Genomic DNA, 21838 nt, shown 5'->3' on the forward strand with positions numbered 1-21838 from the left:
AGAGAGGTCAAGCTAATTGTAGTCTCATAAGATGTTTCTTCTTCTTTGTTTCTTTTCAATAAGGTTGCATTCGAAGACCTTGTTCAAGGCACAGATTATGGATACAATTCAGATGTTAAAATTGTAAACACACTTTATGGTTGTTTCTTTGAAATAAAAGACATAGACAAGCGATAAGAACCTTCAGTCAGAGAACAGGAGCAGATCAACAGCATATCTTGGTCCCCAAAAGTAAATTCCATGACACGTAGGGTGAGCTGATGCCTAAACTACTGTAATAACCTGCATTTCTAAGATAAATCCCAACTTTATGGAAAGGAGGCACAGTAAGGAAACAAACGCATGGAGCATAGGCAAGTGAGAATAAGAACATGGTGCTATGATGAGCAACCTCTGTTCCTCAACAGGCACTCCTGGCTTTAAGCCTGGACAAAGTCCCTTGACTCTCTATGCCACAAAAAGGATCCCCAGGACTCAGTACAGAGTCAGCCTCGTTAAGTAGCAAAGCAAGAATTCAGCAATCAGATCTGACCTTAAAGGCAACCTGAGTCCCATTTTTCATTCCACAAGTATTTACTGAGTAACTTCTAAGTTCCAGGTGCTGGGGTTACTCCCTGACTTCGTGGAACTCCCACCATACTTCCTGACGTTCGTCAACAGAGACTGTTCCACAAGGCATGCCCCTTGTATTTATCAAAGAACAAAGAGGCTGGGAAGCATATTAGCTCATTAACTGGAAATATAATAGTTTCTACAGCATGTTCTTAGTTTCTCCATCTAGGTTTAAATACCTAAAACACAACATCCATACCTTGGACACCCCCGTAACACCTGACAGCCTTCTGCACATAAGAAGTTAATGAATGAATTAAAAAGGAAGATCTGAGGGCAATTAGGGGAGCACGGGGTGCTTGAGAGGGAGGAGGAACGGGAGAAGGGGAAGGGGCTGATGGAATCAGAAGGGGAGAAAGGAAAGAGGTCCTCACTCACTTCATTATTTTGTATAGTGCAACAGCAGACATGCATCCTGGGTGAAACTACAGGAGACGGTTCTCTGCTCTTCCATCCTGCAGTTCCTCTTACCTTTACCTGATACTTTCCCGTACTGTTTCAGCCATGGACAATCCTGTGGATCTGACTGCTACCAACATCACTCCAACAGAAGCTCTGCTGCAGTGGAAGGCACCAGTGAGTGAAGTGGAGAACTACGTCATTGTTCTCACACACTTTGCAGGTGGGTGTCTGCGGTTCTAGGCATCAGGGGGGAACGGCGGGGATTGGGGCTGAAGGCTAGTGTGAAAGTAAAAAAAAAAAACCAAAACATTTTATCCATCTGAGAGAAAACTGGGAATTTTCCTGCTTTAATTTCACCATAAAGCCCTCAAGATAGCCCCCAAACTCTGTGAACTATATCAACTATGAGAATTGAGAAAGCTGAATCTAAAAGGTATAAGAAGGGTATGTGACCAAGAGGAAAACAAAAACAGAGACAGCACTTGGAAGACAAAACTCAGAACTTGCCCCAAAATGCTGCAGGCAAGAAAGCTGACTTTTCTAGATATTCACAGAGCGAACAAAACACTAAAGGACCATCCATGGTAACAGGTGACAAAGGATTCAGAGCTACTAAGCTCTTCTGTTGCTTTGATCTTCTCTACTCATATCCATCCCAAAAGGTTGAGCCCACAGGAAATCTTGAGTTGCACCGTCTTCTTCACCTTACTTGTTCACCTTAACGCTATCTGAAGTTGAACAGAGAAGCCCAAAGCAAAACAGTGTTGAGTAATTCAAGTTCCTAAGCCAAGGAAAATTATTTCCCTGCCTAAATTATACATGTGCTCACAGAATATTGTGGGTTATAGGCAGGAATCCAGAGAACAAAGATACCAGAAGAGAGAAGGCAGGCAGATGTCTTAATTTTCAAAAATGACAGATTAAGTCAATTCTGTAAGCTGAAAAGTAAACTGATTGTCAAAGCTTGGGAAAGTAAAAACCAAAACAGACTATTAAATAAGCTGGAAGGGAATCAGTGATTACTACATACCAGCACAGGTTCACTAAGTATGAGTTTCACCAAAACCACTTTATGTCCTTTTTTTTTAATCGGCAAGTCTGAGAGCACATTAGTATCTCAGCAAGGCATTACAAAGACCCACTTACCACTTAGATGGAAAAATACATGGTGGACCACATTTGGAGTTACATAGCTGATTGAATGATTGACCCTCCTCAGAGAATGAGTATCATTACTATGGATACATCCTAACCTCCCTGTGTGCATGCAAAAGCCACTTCAACCCCTACCACTCCTCCTTGCACGTTATGACCCTGCATTTCTTAATTCTCACCTGCCTTCTCAAACCACCGTGCACATGCTCTTTCCTCTACCAGGAAACGCTCTCCCTACTTATCTGCCTAGTAAACCCATCCTTTAAGCCTTAGTTTCAACACTATCTCCATTATTCCCCTAAGGCAGTCAGATGCACCTGCTCACAGATACGAAGCACAGAGCTCCATCATAGCCATTAATTTCCATTCATTCAACAACTACTTTTGCTGCCCTCCCATGTGCCATGCACTCTCTAAGGCTATATTGATTCAGAGACCAAACATGAGTTCTTGTCTTTGCAGAACTCACTTCTGGTGATGATGCAGGCAAGTAAAGAGTTACAACCCAACGTGGGCAGTGTCAGGATTTGGGCAAGCACAACACACCAGTGTGCCACCTCTGATGGGCCACTGTGATTTGGGGTGAAGGTGTTGAGGGGAAGAAAGAAGGCAGATCTTAGATAAAGTTAAAGACAAAGAGAATAGGAGAAGAAGGGGCGTTCCAAGGAGAACAGTACCCTGTATGGAGAGAGAGAGTGGGGAGTTTGAGGAACTGCTGTAGTGATGCTGACTGTTGGCAGCATATGCAAAGGTAGATACTAACGAAATAGAGCCATTATGTGAGCTCTTCCAAAAGGCAAAACTGTGATCAACAGAAGCCAAATTCACGTATATTTTAATAAACTGAAACAGTGGCCCAAAACTCAGTCAACAAGGCAAAATGCAGTAGAAATGAATGCAAAGCTCTTCCCATGGGTGCAAAAAATCAACTAAAACCAACTACACAAGGTAAGGCTGGGGAGTGGGTTATAAACAAGATCTCTGATGAATAATAATCTCAGCATGTGATAACAATATCCCATGACTGTCTCAAAACCTATGGATTAATATACATAATTGGCACAAATAGAAGCAGAGACTGACCCTGTTTCTTCCATTGTCAGTACAATGAAAACTGACAATGTACTGACGTTACAGTGTATTGTAATGAAACAATCTCAATGCTTGTTTTCAGTTCTCTTCTGAGTTTTGTATTTCAGCAGGGACACTGATAGACTGCTACTCGTTTAGAGAAAGGTAGCCAGGATTGTGACAGTTTTAGAATCATCACATACATATAATGGGGACCGGGGGCTGAATTTTCTCAGTCTAGAAGAGAGAAGACTTGACTAGGAAGGGTGGGGGGCAGGAAGAGGTCAGGTAGACAAAGGATTTGGTTTATCCTTGTAACTCCAGAGACCCGAGTAGAAGTTATACTTATATTTGGCCTCCAAATAATTTCTCAATTAAGATGCAAAACAAGAAGAGAGGGGAGCTTTGTATGGAATAAAATGCTAAGCTCAATAACCTCGAAAAGATTTTTTCCAAAATTCTCTAATATTGCATCTTTATGAAATGCCTTTGGATTTGATAGGTCTTTCCTAAGTTGAAGAGCCTTATTCATTCCTTATCCATAACCATCTGATTTCAGTTGCTGGAGAGACCATCCTGGTTGATGGAGACCGTGAGGAATTCCAGCTTGTTGACCTGCTTCCTAGGACCCACTATACCGTCACTATGTATGCCGCCAGTGGGCCTCTCACCAGTGGCGCCATCAGCACCAACTTCTCTACCCGTGAGTACATGGTCAGCTTCATATCTAGTATCCTGAGAGGCTTTTATTGATCCTGAAAATGATCAGTTTCCATGTGCTCAACTAGATTATAGTCTATAGGTTTTGGACATTGCAGCTGTGAGCTATCCTTATTTTAGTTAACTGCCGCCCAAATGCCAGTGAAAGTGAGTTGCAGCTCTCTTCCTGGGTCTGGCTGACAGCAGTACAACCAGGCCAACAGAGGCCAGTACTGAGAATGCATCTGGCCCGGAAAAATCTGACAGATATTAAAGAGCTTAATATTGGGGAGGGAGTTGCTGGGTACGGTCATGGCCAGGAGAACAGTAGACAACGGTATAGATGTGGGAATGTTATATGTTCAAGAGTGAACTCACACACATGCAGGTTTAACAAGGTCATGATTTCAGACCTAGAGGGTCAGATCGGAAGATATCACATCTAGGCCCGGAGGGTCAGGTGAGGGAAGGGGGAAGAGCTGCAGGAATGATCATGACATGACGATTACCTTCTGACCCAGGACTGCCCTTTAGGCTCCTGTCCAAGCTAGAACCGGGGTTAGCATGTGAGCAGCCCAGAGACCACATAGATAGACAGACTGATCTACATGCCTGGAATCAAAGAGGAAGGAGATAGAGGGGCAGGCACTACTGGCGTTTTCTCCTCTCTTCAGTCCTGGACGCTCCTGCCAATCTGACAGCAAGCGAAGTCACCAGACAAAGTGCCCTGATCTCCTGGCAGCCTCCCAGAGCAGAGACTGAGAATTACATCTTGACCTACAAATCCTCCGACGGAAGCCGCAAGGTGAGATTTTTCTGGAAAGGGGAAAGACCGTTGGTGTCCAGCAATCCACGAGGGAACAAGCTAGGTTTGCCACTATGATACCTAGCGTGCTGTTGAGGAAAGAGCCCTCATCTGCAAGCCAGCGATTTGGGTGCTAGTCTTGCCTCCACTACTACTCTCCATACAAGTTGAGGCAAAGCACTCAACCTCTCTGAGCCTCAGTTTCTTCTCTAGGTAATGGGGGCATCTACCCTGCCACTTCACTTAGGTGTGGGGATGCGACCAATATGATGACGCACCAGCTTCCAAGGCAATATAAGTACGCAGTAGTGGAACGGTTTTTCACTAACAGGGCCAAGCAAACATGAGCTGGATACCAAACTGGACAGTCTCATATGCCTCTAGATAAGCATTATAAAGGCTACATCTATATAGCCCGCAATAGAGATGACAAATCTCGGTTTTAGGTGACCAGTTGAAACAGTTCACCTAGAGCACGGGTTGTCAAATTTGTGTTAACAGTGGAATCCTTTTTAAAAGTGAAATCATATTCAGAAGCCAAATACAGAGAATAGATTTAAGTAGAGCTAGTCTGTTGGATGTGGAAGAGGGAAGCCTGGGTTCCTGCATCTCAGGGCTCCAGGAGGCCCTGTGCAATCCGAAAACCACTGGGTTCAATAATGCCGGGCCTGAGTTTCTCCCAATGTGCATCCGTGAGATAGGAGCTGGCCTCAGTCTCACATAGGAGCTGTTTTCCCTGCTTACTGGAACGGTTTCCTTCTTACATAATGTGGGATGGAGAGGATAAAAATGGCCACTGCAATACCGACCTTGGGGTCTGAACTTCCCTTCCCCACTGCCCTCCACGGTGACCCCTCTGCTCAGCCCTTTCCACCTCCCGCCTCCGCTTATCCCACAGGAGCTGATTGTGGATGCGGAGGACACGTGGATACGACTGGAGGGCCTGTCTGAGAGCACAGACTACACGGTGCTCCTGCAGGCGGCCCAGGACACCGAGCGGAGCGGCATCACCTCCACCGCCTTCACCACAGGTGAGAGATTTCCTGCCGCCCTGATGCCTTCTCCTCCCCTGGGTGGCGTCTGGCTCCTCGGCTGCCTCTGCTGAGACTTGGCCAGGGAGGAGCCCATCAGAGAAACTCAACTGCCTCTTCCTGCAAAGGATAATAATTATTCCCTCCACTCCTGCCTTCCAAGGCCCTGCCAGGAACCTCTCACTACCAAGGCAACCACAGGAGCCAGCAGTGCAAAGTCCTGGTCCACCTGCACCAACTAAATGCACCAAGTAAGAGAGCAGGCTCCTGTTTAGATTTTCTGCAAGGGTCTTTCCAGCACAGTTGGTCCTTCCCTCCTTCCTTCCTCTGCTGCCTGTAATCAGATTCACCTAGTAAAAGTCACAAGAGTAAAGCCCCAATATTAAAACTGTGGTTCTTCTCCACACACAAAGCACTTTTGCATTTCTATGGTCTCAACTCATCCTTATAACAACTGGTGAGAAGGGCCTTATTATCCCCATTTCATCTCAGATGATGAAACTCAGGTGCATGGAGATCAAATAACTTACATGGTAGTAAGTGGCTGGGTCAGAACTTGAACCAAGGTCTTCTCCTTCTAAATCCAGCATTCTTCCTGCTTTCCCTCATTTAAGTATCAGCAGAAGATACTGGAAATGCCCTTAAGGGATAAGGGTGTCCTAATGTGTACAACAGGAAATAAACTAACACCTGACCTTTGAGAGCTATCTGACAGGCACTGCTGTTCTAACTGCATTACGTGTACTATTTAATTCTCATGACAGCCTGTGAGGTATGTTCTAGTATCCTTATTTACAGATGAGGAAATTGGGCCACAGAGAGGTGAGGTAACTCACCTAAGATCCCACAGCTCTCAAGTAGGAGACCTGGGATTGACCCCCAGTTGTTCTGCCTCTGGGGTCTGTGCTGTTAGCAACCCTTTCTAACACTTCCCACGGTACCTCTCTACAGTCTGTAATGTGGGACTGCCCAGTCCAGACCTCGAATTCTCTCCCCCTCCCATGTTCGCAGGGGGTTGGCTCTACACGGTGTGGGGCAAGTGTAGGCACGTTCCTTATCCCTAGACACACTTCTGCCTGCCGTCTTAGAGCACCAGGGTGATTGGATTGCTGTCCACACCCCAGAGCCCATCCTCCCATCACCAGAGAGAAGTGACAGAAATTCCCCCATCCCTACCCAGGTGCCTCCCCGACTAGACTTGTTCTGAATAACAAAGCAGGACACTGGATCAAATACATTAAAACATCGCTAGTGATTCTTTAGGGTAGCGAGATTATGAATGAGTCCCCTTTTTCTTTCTGTTTTATACTTTTCAATATCTTGCAAAGTGTCAACAATGAGCACATTAATCAGAAAAATAATTTTTAATTAAAAAATAAAAATAAACCTTGCTCACACAACCAAGAAATGAGTCCAAGATGGGTCCTTGACAAGTGGAATTTGGAGGACACTTGATCTCTTTTATGGGCTGAAGTCAGTTACACTCACACTCCATGACCTTTCTAGGGGTATCTTATCTCAGAACCAAGGCATCACCCTCTTCTTGGTCAAGCTCTTCCCTGCACATTCACAGGTTAATTAAAGGGTCCTCTAGGCTTTCCTTTCCTAAGCCACCACTCTAAGACCCATGGATTGGAGATTTTTCACTGAATTAAAATTTTCCTTCCCCTAAAACAAATACAGATGACAGAAACATAAACAGAGCCCCTGATCTGCATATTTATTAGGTCTAAACTAATCATTTCATTCCAAAAATGCATGGGTTTCAAGGCTTGCTCAGTGTAGTATGAGCTTTCAATTCCCATCCTGGTAACGCCACAGCTAGTGGTTGTGAGCAGGACGGCAATACGCCTGAGGTTTCTGCAGTATCTTGCAGCTGTGCCTTGCTCCAGGTCTGCCTGGGCTGTAAAATATGCCAGCTTCTGTGCCCACCGCTGGCCTCTCTTAGACGAAGCTGCCTCCAGCGGGTGTGCAATAGTTAGAATCCCAAATCCAGCTGGGGGCCCAGCAAGATCCAATAAACAGAGGGTTGACAATTCGTGGAAATCTGGGGAAGAGCCCAGGGGAGTGGCTTTGTTCGGAGGACAGCACAGGGGGACCATCAGGATGTATTTAGGTATTTCTTCGTTTGTTTGTATGAGACTTCAACTGACACTGGGCGACTTCAGCATGACCAATACCCCTCGGAAAGGAGAACACTGAAGAGCCCACTTGCCTGTACCATCAATGTAAGTTACTGCCCGAGTTGCTCCAAGCAGTTTGGGGAATCAGAGAAGGACTTGCTACTACAACTACAGTGGTACATGGCAAAGATGGGTCCACGTTTAGAAGTTTTCACAGAGTTTTACTGGAAAGCTCAAATTTAAATCTCAATCACTGATGCACACCAAACCCTGCTGGCTTTGTCTTGGAGATTTACCAGAACCCCCTGAACTGACCAGTTACAGAATTGAAAAGTTCAGGGACAGAAGTAATGCATGTGACATCACCTTGCACAAAGCCTGGCACATAGCAGACATAATAAACGGTGGTTGAGTAGAATAGTTAAATCCCAGCTGCAGAGCACAGAAGAGGGGTCTCTGGTTAAAGAAAGCTCTAGGAGGAGAGGATTCTCAGTATCCTTCAAAGGGAAGACACAGGCAAAAAGGTACTGCCTGCAGGGTATGATGCCCAGCGTCCCTCTGATTGCAGGCTCTTTCTGCCACCCCACATGCAAATTTCCCTGAATAAATTACACAAAGCCTACAGAGTCATCTGGGTGTCAATATTAATGAGTCCTCATTGCCTGTGCCACGCCCTCCCCCTTTTCTACCCCCATCCTCCAATTGCCCCACCAAAAAAGCAAATTTTATTAAAGGAGAAGAGAGTACAAGGGTACCAGCTTCCTAAGTATGGGGGTGGAGATGTCCTCAAGAAGAGGATTGGGGTTTACTTGATAGGTGGCATGAACTAGACTCCTTTACAAGGAGTCTGGGAAAAGAGAGGCCTCCGGCACCTGGGCGCCCAGGTGTTTCTCATCCCAGAACTCCCCTGTCTGCCCGTATATCTCCTGAGATGCCCTGAGAGTGGGCTTCCTCTGGGAAGAGAGGTTGGGGCAGCAGCGCCTCAGGTCTGATTCTGCTCTTCTCTGAGCACCCCCAACACTCAGCACATCCCAAACCATCCTCTTCCTGCCCCTCCATCAGGACCAGCGCTTATTCCCTTCACACCTCTGAAGCCACATAGTGTGCCCTGCAAGCTCTGTCGGCAGGATCCTGTCACTTGCTTAAAAGAGAGAGAGAGAGAGAGAGAGAGAGAGAGAGAGAGAGAGAGAGAGCAAAAGAGAAAGAAACAAAAACAAAGAGCAGAGTATCTTCCCTTACTCGAAAGATTGGAGGCCTGCTGGCCTGAACCCCATGAATCACTCCTGCTGGGCAAGAGGGCTGAGGAACACCAGAGCATCCTATGTTATGGCAAACCAGGGCTGATGGATTTAGAGGCTAATTTCATTCTAATAACTGGCATCCTTTCTGACTTCACTGACAGTACCTGAGCTTTCCACTTATCAGCATCCTATTCTTAGGACAGGCTGATCTCAGCTGATCTTTCTAAGCATTTTTTATGTTGTGTCTTAGGGAACAAAAGAGCTTAAAGCTGGACCCCAAAGTGGCCTCCATCCATTGACAAGCCCTCATCTTGTCCTGGGTGGGCCAAGTAAAGAGACTCATTTCAAGTAGATGCCTACTTAAGGGTCTAGAAAAAAGTTGAGATGTTACAAAACATAAAATAAAAATAAAAGAGAGAGAGACAAAAGGGAAGAACTGGCTCCCACAAAACCTCAAAAAACTCCTTTGATCAAGATGTCTCCCCTTGTTGCATTCCTGCCATATAACATAAGCCCATTTCATTTTTTCCATCATGTTAATAGCTTCCTGTCCTCTTGTCTCTGGTGTTTGCACAAGACTCTGGGGGGAATTAAATATAAGTAGTATGGAAGAGAAAAAAAAATATGGACACATTATTTATAATTTACTGTCGCCTGAAATTTCATTCAAGGTCTACTTGTCTTTTAGAAACATGAATATAAATGAGGAAACAAATATTCCCCACAGAGCAACAGGGACTTTGTGAAATGATCTTCTGAGAAGCCAATTTCGTTGTCTATTTTAATACTATAAGAAGCAAACAAGGCGCTCGCTAAAGCTTGTCCTCCGAGACAGTGAATACAATAAAACTGGTTGTCTTGACCTTGAGGTCAAGCGAAGACAATCATTTTCAGAAGCCCCCAGAGATGGGTAATGAGAAGTTTTCTTTATTGCCTGTGCTTCCGTCCCTGCTCTTCCAAAGCCAGGCTGAGCTGCTCTCTGGGGCTTTTAAGGAAAACTCCGGGAGTGTACTCTAACACAAGCTTCAGTTTTTGAGGTTGTGAAAATTAAGGAAAATGGGCAAACCCTAGGTTCTGGAACAATAGGTGGTGGACCACGCAAGTCCACATAGTTATCAATGGGCAAGGAAAGCCTGATGACCACTGTTCATTGCAATCTACTCCTATATACGCCACACTTCCCCGCACCAGAGTAGGGAACTGAAGGGGCTTCTCTCCGCTCCACTACTTAGAAACAGCTCTGAGCAGAGCTGAGTAAACAGCTCTGAGTAAACTTCACTGAGACAAGCAAACCCCTAAAAGGAGAGGCCCACCTTCTCCTTTGTCCATCAGGGTTCCTGTGCTAGATAAGTATTAGCTATTATTATTTGAACTTTTGAAGTCTTTCTTAAAAAAATCTTTCCCTTGCCTGTAGGACACAAACATATTTTTCTATATATCCTTCTATTCACTTACTGGATTTATTTGTATATCTAGTCTATTTTGTACACAGTATTAAGTAGGGATACAGTGAGCCAATTTCCCCAGCATCTTCTACTGAATAGTCCATCTATTCTCCACTGATTTGTGGTGCTGTATTGTATACTAAATTCGCATATATACATGGCTCTGTCTCTGAACTCCTATTCTATTCCATGCTCTATTTATCTGTTCTTTTGCCAACACTACGCTGTGCTTTTTTTAACCTCCCCCAACGTTTAATGTTTTTGACACCATATTCTACATCTTTTTGTTTTGTGTATCCCTTAACTACTTATTGTGAATATAGGTGATTTTACTACTTTTGTCTTTTAAACTTCCTACTAGCTTTATAAGTGGTTGATCTACTACCTTTACTGTATGTTTGCCTTTACCAGTGAGATTTTTCCTTTTGTAATTTTCATGTTTCTAATAATGGTCTTTTCCTTTCCACTTAAAGAAGTCTCTTAACATGTCCTGTAATGCCAGTTTAGTGGTGCTGAACTCTTTTAGCTTTTGTTTGTCCATAAAATTCTTTATCTCACCTTCAAATCAGTAAGATAGGCCTGCTGGGTAGACTATGGTCGTAGGTTCTTCCCTTTTATCACTTTGAATATATCACACTACACCCTCTGGCTTGAAAAGCTTCTACTGAAAAGTCAGCTGAAAGTCTCATGGGAGTCCCCTTGTATGAAACTAGTTTCTTTTCACTTGCTGCTTTTAAAATTCTTTCTCTTTAATTTTTGCCATTTTAATTATAAAGTGTCTTGATGTGGACCTTTGGGCTCATCTTGTCTGGGACCCTGTCCTTCCTGAACTTGGATGTCTCTTTCCTTTCCCAGGTTAGGAAAGTTTTCAGCTATTATTTCTTCAAATAAGTTCTTTGCCCCCTTTTCTCTCTTTTCTCCTTCTGGGACCCCAATAACGTGAATGTTAGTACACTTAATGTCGTTCCAGAGGTCTCTTAAACTATCCTCGTTTTCTTAAATTATTTTTCTTTTTTCTGTTCAGCTTGGGTAATTTCCACTACTCTGTCTTCCAGTTCTCTGATCTGTTCCTCTGTATCATCTAATCCACTGTTGATTTCTTTTAGTGTTTGTTTTTTTTTTTTAATTTAGTTATTGTATTCTTTAGTTCTGTTTGGGTCTTCTTTATACTTTCTAAATCTTTGTCAAACTCCTCACTGTATTCATTCATTCTCCTGAGTTCATCAACCATCCTTATGATTGTTACCTTGAACTCTACTGGGCAGATTGCTTATCTCCACTTTGTTTAGTTCTTTTGAGGTTTTGTCTTGTTCTTTCATTGGAACATACTCCTATGTCTTCTAATTTTACCTCATTCTCTATTTTCATTTCTACGTATTAAGTAGGTCAGTTATGTTTCCCATCTCGGACTGGTAGCCTTATGTAGGAGATGTCCTATGGGGCCCAGCAGCACACTGCTCTCTGGTCACCAGAGCTATAAACTCTAGAAGTTCCCCCTACGTGGGCTCTGTGGGCCCTTCTGTTGTGGCAGGGCTGACTATTGTGGGTATGTTCGTAGGTGGGACTGGCCTCTGGCATGGTTGGCTGCCTGGCCCTGACCCATGTGGCGGTTGCTGGCCCATGGTGGACAGGGCCAGGTTCTGGCGAGGCTAGCTGTGTAGTCCAGGGGATCCAAGGCTAGTGCCAGACCACTGGTGGGCGGGTAAGCCCCTGGTGCTAATAGGCTAGAAGGAGGATTCCAAAATGGCACTTGCCAGCATCAGTGTCCTTGTTGTAGGACAGGCTCCTCAAAATGCCTGCCACCAACATCTCTGTCCCCAGGGGGCATCCCAGTTGCCTCCTGCCTCTTTGGGAGGCTCTCCAAGATAAGCAAGTGGGTCTGATCCAGGCTTCATTCAAATTCCTGCCTCTGCACTGGGACTCACTTGCCACTATCTCCCCCCATCGCAGACCCTGGCCTCAACTGGGGTGGTCAGGAAAGGCCTCTCTTTGAGCTGAGACATTTCAGCCAGGAGTTGCAAGATGAGAGTGAAGTACACAAGAAAAGCATTCCAAGCCTAGAGAAGAGTAATTACTACAACTCTAGGGAGGAATAACTTTGCCATGTTCAACAGATTAAAAGAAAGCCAGGAAACTGGCTCAAGATGGCGGAGCAGAAGGACATGCTCTCAGTCCCTCTTGCGAGAGCAGTGAAATCACAACTAACTGCTGAACAATCATCTATAGGAAGACACTGGAACTCACCACAAGAGATACCCCACATCCAAAGACAAAGGAGAAGCCACAGTGAGCTGGTAGGAGGGGCGCTATCACAATAAAATCAAATCCCATAACTGCTGGGTGGGTGACTCACAAACTGGAGAACAATTATACCACAGAAGTCCACCCACTGGAGTGAAGGTTCTGAGCCCCACGTCAGGCTTCCCAATCTTGGGTTCTGGCAATGGGAGGAGGAATTCCCAGAGAACCAGACTTTGAAGGCTAGTGGGATTTGCTTGCAGGACTTAGACTGGACCAGGGGAAACAGAGACTCCACTCCTGGAGGGCACACACAAAGTACTGTGCACATCAGGACCCAGGGGGAAGGAGCAGTGACCCCATAGGAGACTGAACCAGACCTACCAGCAAGTGTTGGAGGGTCTCCTGCAGAAGCAGGGGGTGGCTGTGGCTCACCACAGGGACAAGGACACTGGCAGCAGAAGCTCTGGGAAGAACTCCTTGGCATAAGCCCTCCTGGAGTCTGCCATTAGTCCCACCAAAGAGCCTGTAGCTTCCAGTGCTGGGTCTCCTCAGGCCAAACAACCAACAGGGAGGGAACTCAGCCCCACCCATCAGCAGACAAGCAGATTAAAGTTTTACTGAGCTCTGTCTACCAGAGCAACACCCAGCTCTACCCACCACCAGTCCCTCCCATCAGGAAGCTTGCATAAGCCTCTTACATAGCCTCATCCACCAGAGGGCAGAAAGCAGAAGCAAGAAGAACTACAATTCTGCAGCCTGCGGAATGAAAACCACATTCACAGAAATATAGACAAAATGAAAAGGCAGAGGACGATGTACTAGTTGAAGGAACAAGATAAAACCCCAGAAAAAAAGAACTAAATGAAGTGGAGGTAGGCAGCCTTCCAGAAAATGAATTCAGTATAATGATAGTGAAGATGATCCAGGACATCGGAAAAAGAATGGAGGCAAAGATCGAGAAGATGCAAGAAATGTTTAACAAAGACCTAGAAGAATTAAAGAAGAAACACCTAGAAGAATTAAACAACAAACAAACAGAGATGAACAATACAATAAATTAAATGAAAAATACACTAGAAGGAATCAATAGCAGAATAACTGAGGCAGAAGAACAGATAAATGACCTAGAAGACAGACTGATGGAATTCACTGCAGCAGAACAAAATAAAGAAAACAGAATGAAAAGAAGTGAAGACAGCATAAGAGACCTCTGGGACAACATTAAACGCACCAACATTCGCATTACAGGTGTTCCAGAAGGAGAAGAGAGAGAGAAAGGACCCAAGAAAATATTTGAAGAGATTATAGTTGAAAACTTCCCTAACATGGGAAAGGAAATAGCCACCCAAGTCCAGGAAGTGCAGAGGGTCCCATACAGGATAAATCCAATGAGAAACAGACCAAGACACATAGTAATGAAATTGGCAAAAATTAAAGACAAAGAAAAATTATTGAAAGCAGCAAGGGAAACATGACAACATACAAGGGAACTCCTATAAGGTTAACAGCTCACTTCTCAGCTGAAATTCTACAAGCAAGAAGGGAGTGGCATGATAAACTTACAGTGATGAAAGGGAAGAACCTACAACCAAGATTACTCTACCCAGCAAGGATCTCATTCAGATTCAATGGAGAAATCAAAAGCTTTACAGACAAGCAAAAGCTAAGAGAATTCAGCACCACCAAACCAGCTCTACAACAAATGCTAAAGGAACTTCTCTAAGTGGGAAACACAAGAGAAGAAAAGGACCTACAAAAACAAACCCACAACAATTAAGAAAATGGTAATAGGAACATACATATTGATAATTACCTTAAATGTGAATGCATTAAATGCTCCAACCAAATGACACAATAGACCAGATAGATTTAATTGATATTTATAGAACATTCCATCCAAAAACAGCAGATTACACTTTCGTCTCAAGTGCACATGGAACATTCTCCAGGATAGATCACATATTGGATCACAAATCAAGCCTTGGTAAAATTAAGAAATTTGGAATCATATCAAGGATCTTTTCCAACCACAACGCTATAAGATTAGAAGTAAATTACAGGGAAAAATACATAAGAAACACAAACATATGGAGGCTAAACAATACGTTACTAAATAATCAAGAGACCACTGAAGAAATCAAAGAGGAAATCAAAACATACCTAGAGACTAAGCCTGTGCACCACAACTACTGAGCCTGCGCTCTACAGCCTGTAAGCCACAATTACTGAGCCCGTGCGCCTAGAGCCCATGCTCCGCCAGAAGAGAAGCCACGGCAATGAGAAGCTTGCGCACAGCAACAAAGACCCAACGCAGCCAAATGACAATGAAAACACAATGATCCAAAACCTATGGGATGCAGCAAAAGCAGTTCAAAGGGGAAGGTTATAGCAATACAATCCTGCCTCAAGAAACACGTCAAATAAACAATCTAACCTTACACCTAAGAAACTAGGGAAAGAAGAACAAACAAAACCCAAAGTTAGTAGAAGGAAAGAAATCATAAAGATCAGAGCAGAAATAAATGAAATAGAAACAAAGAAAACAATAGTAAAGATCAATAAAACTAAAAGCTGGTTCTTTGAGAAGATAAACAAAATTGATAAACCTTTAGCCAGACTCATCAAGAAAAAGGAGAGGACTCAAATCAGTAAAACTAGAAATGAAAAAGGAGAAGGTACAACGGACACCACAGAAATACAAAACATCATAAGAGACTACTACAAGCAACTCTATGCCAATAAAATGGACACCTGGAAGAAATGGACAAATTCTTAGAAAGGTATAACCTTCCAAGACTGAACCAGGAAGAAACAGAAAATATGAACAGACCAATCACAAGTAATGAAATTGAAACTGTGATTAAAAATCTTCTAACATGGGCTTCCCTGGGGACCCAGTGGTTAAGAATCTGCCTGCCAATGCAGGGGACACGGGTTCAAACCCTGGTCTGGGAAGATCCCACATGCCGCGGAGCAACTAAGCCCATGCACCACAACTACTGAGCGTGTGCTCTAGAGCCTGTGAGCCACAACTACTGAGCCTGTGCACCTAGAGCCCATGCTCCGCCACAAGAGAAGCCACGGCAATGAGAAGCCTGCACACAGCAACAAAGACCTAACGCAGCCAAAAACAAATAAAAATGAATAAATTAAAAAAAAATCTTCCAACAAAGAGAAGTCCAGGACCAGATGGCTTCACAGGTGAATTCTATCAAACATTTAGAGAAGAGCTAACACCCATCCTTCTCAAACTCTTCCAAAATAGTGCAGAGAAAGGAACACTCCTAAACTCATTCTACGAGGCCACCATCACCCTGATACCAAAACCAGACAGAGATACTACAAAAAAAGAAAATTACAAACCAATATGACTGATGAATATAGATTCAAAAATCCTCAACAAAATACTAGCAAACCAAATCCAACAACACATTAAAAGGATCATATACCATGATCAAGTGGGATTTATCCCAGGGATGCAAGCCTTCTTCAATATACACAAATCAATCAATGTGATACACCATATTAAAAAACTGAAGAAAAAAAGCCACGTGATCATCTCCATAGATGCAGAAAAAACTTTTGACAAAATTCAACACTCATTTACGATAAAAACTCTCCAGAAAGTGGGCATAGAGGGAAGCTACCTCAACATAATAAAGGCCATATATGACAAACCCACAGCAAACATCATTCTCAATGGTGAAAAACTGAAAGCATTTCCTCTAAGATCAGGAACAAGACAAGGATATCCACTCTAGCCACTATTATTCAACATAGTTCTGGAAGTCCTAGCCATGGCAATCAGAGAAGAAAAAGAAATAAAAGGAATACAAATTGGAAAAGAAGGAATCAAACTATCACTGTTTGCAGATACATAGATAACCCTAAAGATGCCACCAGAAAACTACTAGCGCTAATCAATGAATTTGGTAAAGTTGCAGGATACAAAATTAATGCACAGAAATCTCTTGCGTTCCTACACGCTAACAATGAAAGATCAGAAAGAGAAACTAAGGAAACAATCCCACTCACCATTGTAACAAAAAGAATAAAATACCTAGGAATGAACCTACCTAAGGAGGTAAGAGACCTGTACTCAGAATACTGTGACACTGATGAAAGAAATCAAAGATGACACTAACAGATGGAGAGATATACCTCGTTCTTGGATTGGAAGAATCAATATTGTGAAAATGACTATACTACCCAAAGCAATCTACAGATTCAATGCAATCCCTATCAAATTACCAATGGCAATTTTTACAGAACTAGAACAAAAAATATTAAAATTTGTATGGAGACACAAAAGACCCCGAATAGCCAAAGCAATCTTCAGGGAAAAAAACAGAGCTGGAGGAATCAGACTCCCTGGCTTCAAACTATACTACAAAGCTACAGTAATCAAGACAATATGGTACTGGCACAAAAACAGAAATACGGATCAATTATACAGGATAGAAAGCCCAGATATAAACCCACACACCTATGGTCAACTAATCTATGACAAAGGAGGCAAGAATATACAATGGAGAAAAGACAGTCTCTTCAATAAGTGGTGCTGGGACAACTGGACAGCTACATGTAAAAGGATGAAATTAGAACACTCCCTAATACCATACACAAAAATAAACTCAAAACGGATTAGGGCTTCCCTGGTGGTGTAGTGGCTGAGAGTCCGCCTGCTGATGCAGGGGACATGGGTTCGTGCCCTGGTCCGGGAAGATCCCATATGCCGCGGAGTGGCTGGGCCCATGAGCCATGGCCGCTGAGCCTGCACGTTCGGAGCCTGTGCTCCGCAACGGGAGAGAACAGCAATATCTTTTTTGACCCACCTCCTAGAGTAATGGAAATAAAAACAAAAATAAACAAATGGAACTTAATGAAACAATAGCTTTTGCACAGCAAAGGAAACTATAAAGAAGATGAAAAGACAACTCTCAGAATGGGAGAAAATATTTGCAAACAAATCAACAGACAAAGGATTAATCTCCAAAATATTCAAGCAGCTCATGCGCTCAATATTAGAAAAACAAACAACCTAATCAAAAAATGGGCAGAAGACCTAAATAGACATTTCTCCAAGGAAGACATACAGGTGGCCAAGAGGCACAAGAAAAGCTGCTCAACATCACCAATTATGAGAGAAATGCAAATCAAAACTACAATGAGGTATCACCTCACACCAGTTAGAAGGGGCATCATCAGAAAATCTACAAACAACAAATGCTGGAGAGGGTGTGGAGAAAAGGGAACCCTCTTGCACTGTTGGTGGGAATGTAAATTGATACAGCCACTATGGAGAACAGTATGGAGGTTCCTTAAAAAACTAAAAATACAATTACCATGTGACCCAGCAATCCCACTACTGGGCATATACCCAGAGAAAACCATAATTCCAAAAGACACATGCACCCCAAAGTTCATTGCAGCACTATGTACAATAGCCAGGTCATGGAAGCAACCTAAATGCCCATTGACAGACAGACAAATGGATAAAAAAGATGTGGTACATATATACAATGGAATATTACTCAGCCATAAAAAGGAACGAAATTGGGTCATTTGTAGTGGATGACCTAGAGACTGTCATACAGAGTGAAGTAAGTCAGAAAGAGAGAAGCAAATATCATATATTAACACATATATGTGGAATCTAGAAAAATGGTACAGATGAACCAGTTTGCAAGGCAGAAATAGAGACACAGTTGTAGAGAACAAATGTACGGACACCATGGGGGGAAGGCAGGACAGGGAGTGGTGGCAGTGGTGGTGGGATGAACTGGGAGATTGGGATTGACATATATACACTAATATGTATGAAATAGATAACTAATAAGAACCTGCTGTAAAAAAAATAATAAAATAAAAATTTTTTAAATATTGGCAACATTACCAAAAAATAAATTAATTAATTAAAAAAATAAAAGAAAGCCAGTGAGAAAGTGGGAGGAGTGCAAGGCAGAGTCAGCATGCAGGAAGTTACAGGATGTGTTCAGGACTTTAGTTTTTATTCTAATTGCAGGAAGCCATTGCAATCGGAGCTGTTGCCCTGGAGAATTTTCAGCAAGTGAGAAAAAGGATGAGATAGTATCACATGTACATTATTGAAAGATTACTCTGGTTAAAATATGGAGAATTGATGCAAGTGGAGCCAGAATAGCAAGAAGAGACCAAGTAGGAGGCTTTACCATAACCCAACCCTCTCCTTGCCATATTAAATCAAGAGACACAGAGAGGGGACAGGCTGGAAGCTACCAGTCTGTGATCAATTAATCTGCCATGGAATTGGGTCTCCTGATATAAGTAAATCCAAGGAATAGTCAGGTAAATTCGAAGGAAAGATTTGGAAGCCTGTTGCATCTGTCCTTTGTGGGTAGAAGGCGGGTGGTCTGCCGTGCTTAAGACTTTCCTCAGCAACCCTGCTTAAGATAGAGACACTCAAGCTGTCTACTGCTCAGTTAATTCTATGTTTCCATTGACTCCTTAAAGACTGTTGTTATCTCTCTACCTTGATTCCTACTGCTACCTCCTGAATGGGGTCTTACCTCCACTCTCACCCTCATCTAATCTGTTCTCTACACTACAGTGAGAATGATCTTTCTAAAAACTTGAGCTTAAAGTCCATCAGGACTCTTCATCCTGTTTCCTTCAGGAGAAGGTCCACCTCCTTAAATGGCATGATCCAGTCCCTCTTATCTCCCCAAAACTCTTCCTTATCCATCCAACCCAGCTCTTCCTCTTGTTTCCTAGCTAAACCTGCAGTTTCCTATATAGGCCATGTTTTGCACAGACCTAGAACACCTCTCTTCCACCAATTTGTGGTTAACTTCTACATCAGTTCCTAAATTAAGAAGCACTTTCTGATTAGCATTTGCTAATTTCTGCCCCATACCAGGCTCCACCACTCACCCTATCCTCACCAGCCCGAGAATTCATTGCATGCCCACTCCCATGTTTTGATACCTCCCTATGTTTATCTCTTTTCCAGAGTACTTAGGACTTGGGGTTATATTGTTCTATTTCTTCCACCAGAGTGTCAGCAACCTGAAAGATGGAACTGTGTCTTTTTCTTCTTTGTATTCCAATCTGTTAGCCCAGTATTTAGACCCCCAACAGACACTTCCTATATGTTTGTTGAATAAATACACAAAAGAATGAACAGGTACATGAACTGGAAGATGCTGTGAAGGAGGCTAAGGTGGTAGGTTTGACAGCCCATGTGGACTAAACAGATAACTTTTCCCTGTCCACAGCCTCAGACTCACTCCCCAAACCCTGCTACCCACAAACCCACTGCTGTGAAAAAAATGTAAGTGTGGGTGGCCAGAGGTGGTCTCACCTGTGCTAGTGTGGAGCAGCACCCTTTTCTCTGCAGTTGCAGAGAGACTTGCTGAGGTTGTTCTCAGAGAGAAACACTGATATCATGGTTTCGGTCCTGATGCTAAGGCCATTAAGAGTGGGCAGTGGGCAGACACTTTCTAAAGCCATTAACTCTTTAAAGACCACATTCAAGAACACAAAGCAAGTAAGGGACAGAAAGAGTCTCTCCCTTCACTCCCAGCTGGCTGGGGTCTCTCCATTTGCACTGTGTGTCGTATAGCTCACTTCCCTCTACTCAGCATTCAGCCTCCAGATGCCCAACCCAAACCAATTTCTGAGCAATTCTTCCAGTGAGTGTCCCGGCCCTGTTGAGCTCCCAATTACATCTAGAGATGCTTAACCATGAGACATTTCAGTGTACCGATCACTTGGCATTGCTTTCCTGTTAACTTGGTAATCATCACAGCCTGCATTAAAAACAAACAAACAAACAAAAAAAGCAGGGGGGCGGGGGAAAAGAAGCCTCTTTGTCAGGCCAGACCCTAGTAATTGTATCAAAGGAGAAGAGAAGAAAAGCCTTCCAGTTTTTCTCTTCATCCTAAAATTTCTGCCTTGGGAAAAATTACTGGGATGATCCATGTTAGGATTAAAGGTGAGTTTTTGATGATATTAGATGGGATAACATCCAGAGAGCTAGGGATGCCTGAAAACTGCCCTATCTCTTAAAAATGTACGAAGCCACAGCATACACGCAATGAATAAAGCAGACTGGGAATCAGTGTATTCTTTATTATTAGCTAAGTCTGAGTCCAATAACCCCAGAGAGGACCTAATGCTAAAAACTGGAACACAAGGCTTGAACTCAACGACAGAGTCTCGTATCCCCTCTCACTCAATTTACATCTTGGGACCAGCCCACTCAAGACATGCTTACTGAGAAAGAGAGAGGGAAGGAAAGGGAGAGAGAAGGAAAAGGAGAAAGGGAAAGAAAATAAGGAAAGAGCGGAAGGAGGGGGAGAGACAGACAGACAGACACTCGGTCTATTTATCTACCCTGCCATATGGATCTCAGCAGGGAAAACAGACCATCACACCCCTTGGGGCACAGTCTAGGTAACCAGCTCCACCTCCGCACTCTCTGAGGAGAGGGAAAAATACTGGAGAAAGAGTGGAGTTCAAGTCCAGCTGGTCTTCAGGCTCATCTGAAGAGCTCTGGTGAAACACTGATTCCTGACACTTACCCCCCAGCATTCTGATTCAGCAGATCTGCTGCAGAACCCAGGAACCTGAATTTTAATAGTCCCTGGCTTGGGAACAGTTAGTGAGCCTACTTCCTCTCATCAGATGAAAAGGAATAATGATCATGGATTGGTGGTATGAGGTAAAACTTTTACAGTGTTAAGGGTCGGAGGCGGGTGGAGAAGAGTGGTTTCACGATAAATGTCACCTCCAAGTTCCCAAGATGTGAATATTGCCGCTGCGGATATTCTGCATGAGAAAAATGCTTTTGATCATCTTTCCATTAATGCCACAGACTAAATTATGATAAGTGGAATCTCTAAACCACCAGGTGGCCTTGCCATTTGTCAAAGGTAAGGCAAGCACACCCAGCAACTATGCATCAGTCCCACACACATCTGGTGAGTGTCTCCACCGACCAGTCCAACGTGAAGGCTCAGAAGGAAGAAAA

The 21838-nt window shown here is 43.5% G+C and overlaps 1 protein-coding gene across 1 annotated transcript in view; it reads left to right on the forward strand.

The window, feature by feature from the left end:
• TNR (tenascin R) overlaps positions 1 to 21838 on the forward strand; it is an 82747-nt gene that overhangs the window by 46345 nt on the left and 14564 nt on the right. Inside the window, exons 13-16 of the mRNA XM_024758817.1 lie at positions 1115 to 1234; positions 3800 to 3943; positions 4614 to 4744; positions 5643 to 5775. Of these exons, the coding sequence (XP_024614585.1) occupies positions 1115 to 1234; positions 3800 to 3943; positions 4614 to 4744; positions 5643 to 5775 (528 nt within the window). The remainder of the gene's footprint in view (positions 1 to 1114; positions 1235 to 3799; positions 3944 to 4613; positions 4745 to 5642; positions 5776 to 21838) is intronic.

This window comes from Neophocaena asiaeorientalis, unplaced genomic scaffold, assembly GCF_003031525.2.
Source record: "Neophocaena asiaeorientalis asiaeorientalis breed wild unplaced genomic scaffold, Neophocaena_asiaeorientalis_V1.1 scaffold182, whole genome shotgun sequence".
In the NCBI taxonomy this organism is placed as follows: domain Eukaryota; kingdom Metazoa; phylum Chordata; class Mammalia; order Artiodactyla; family Phocoenidae; genus Neophocaena; species Neophocaena asiaeorientalis.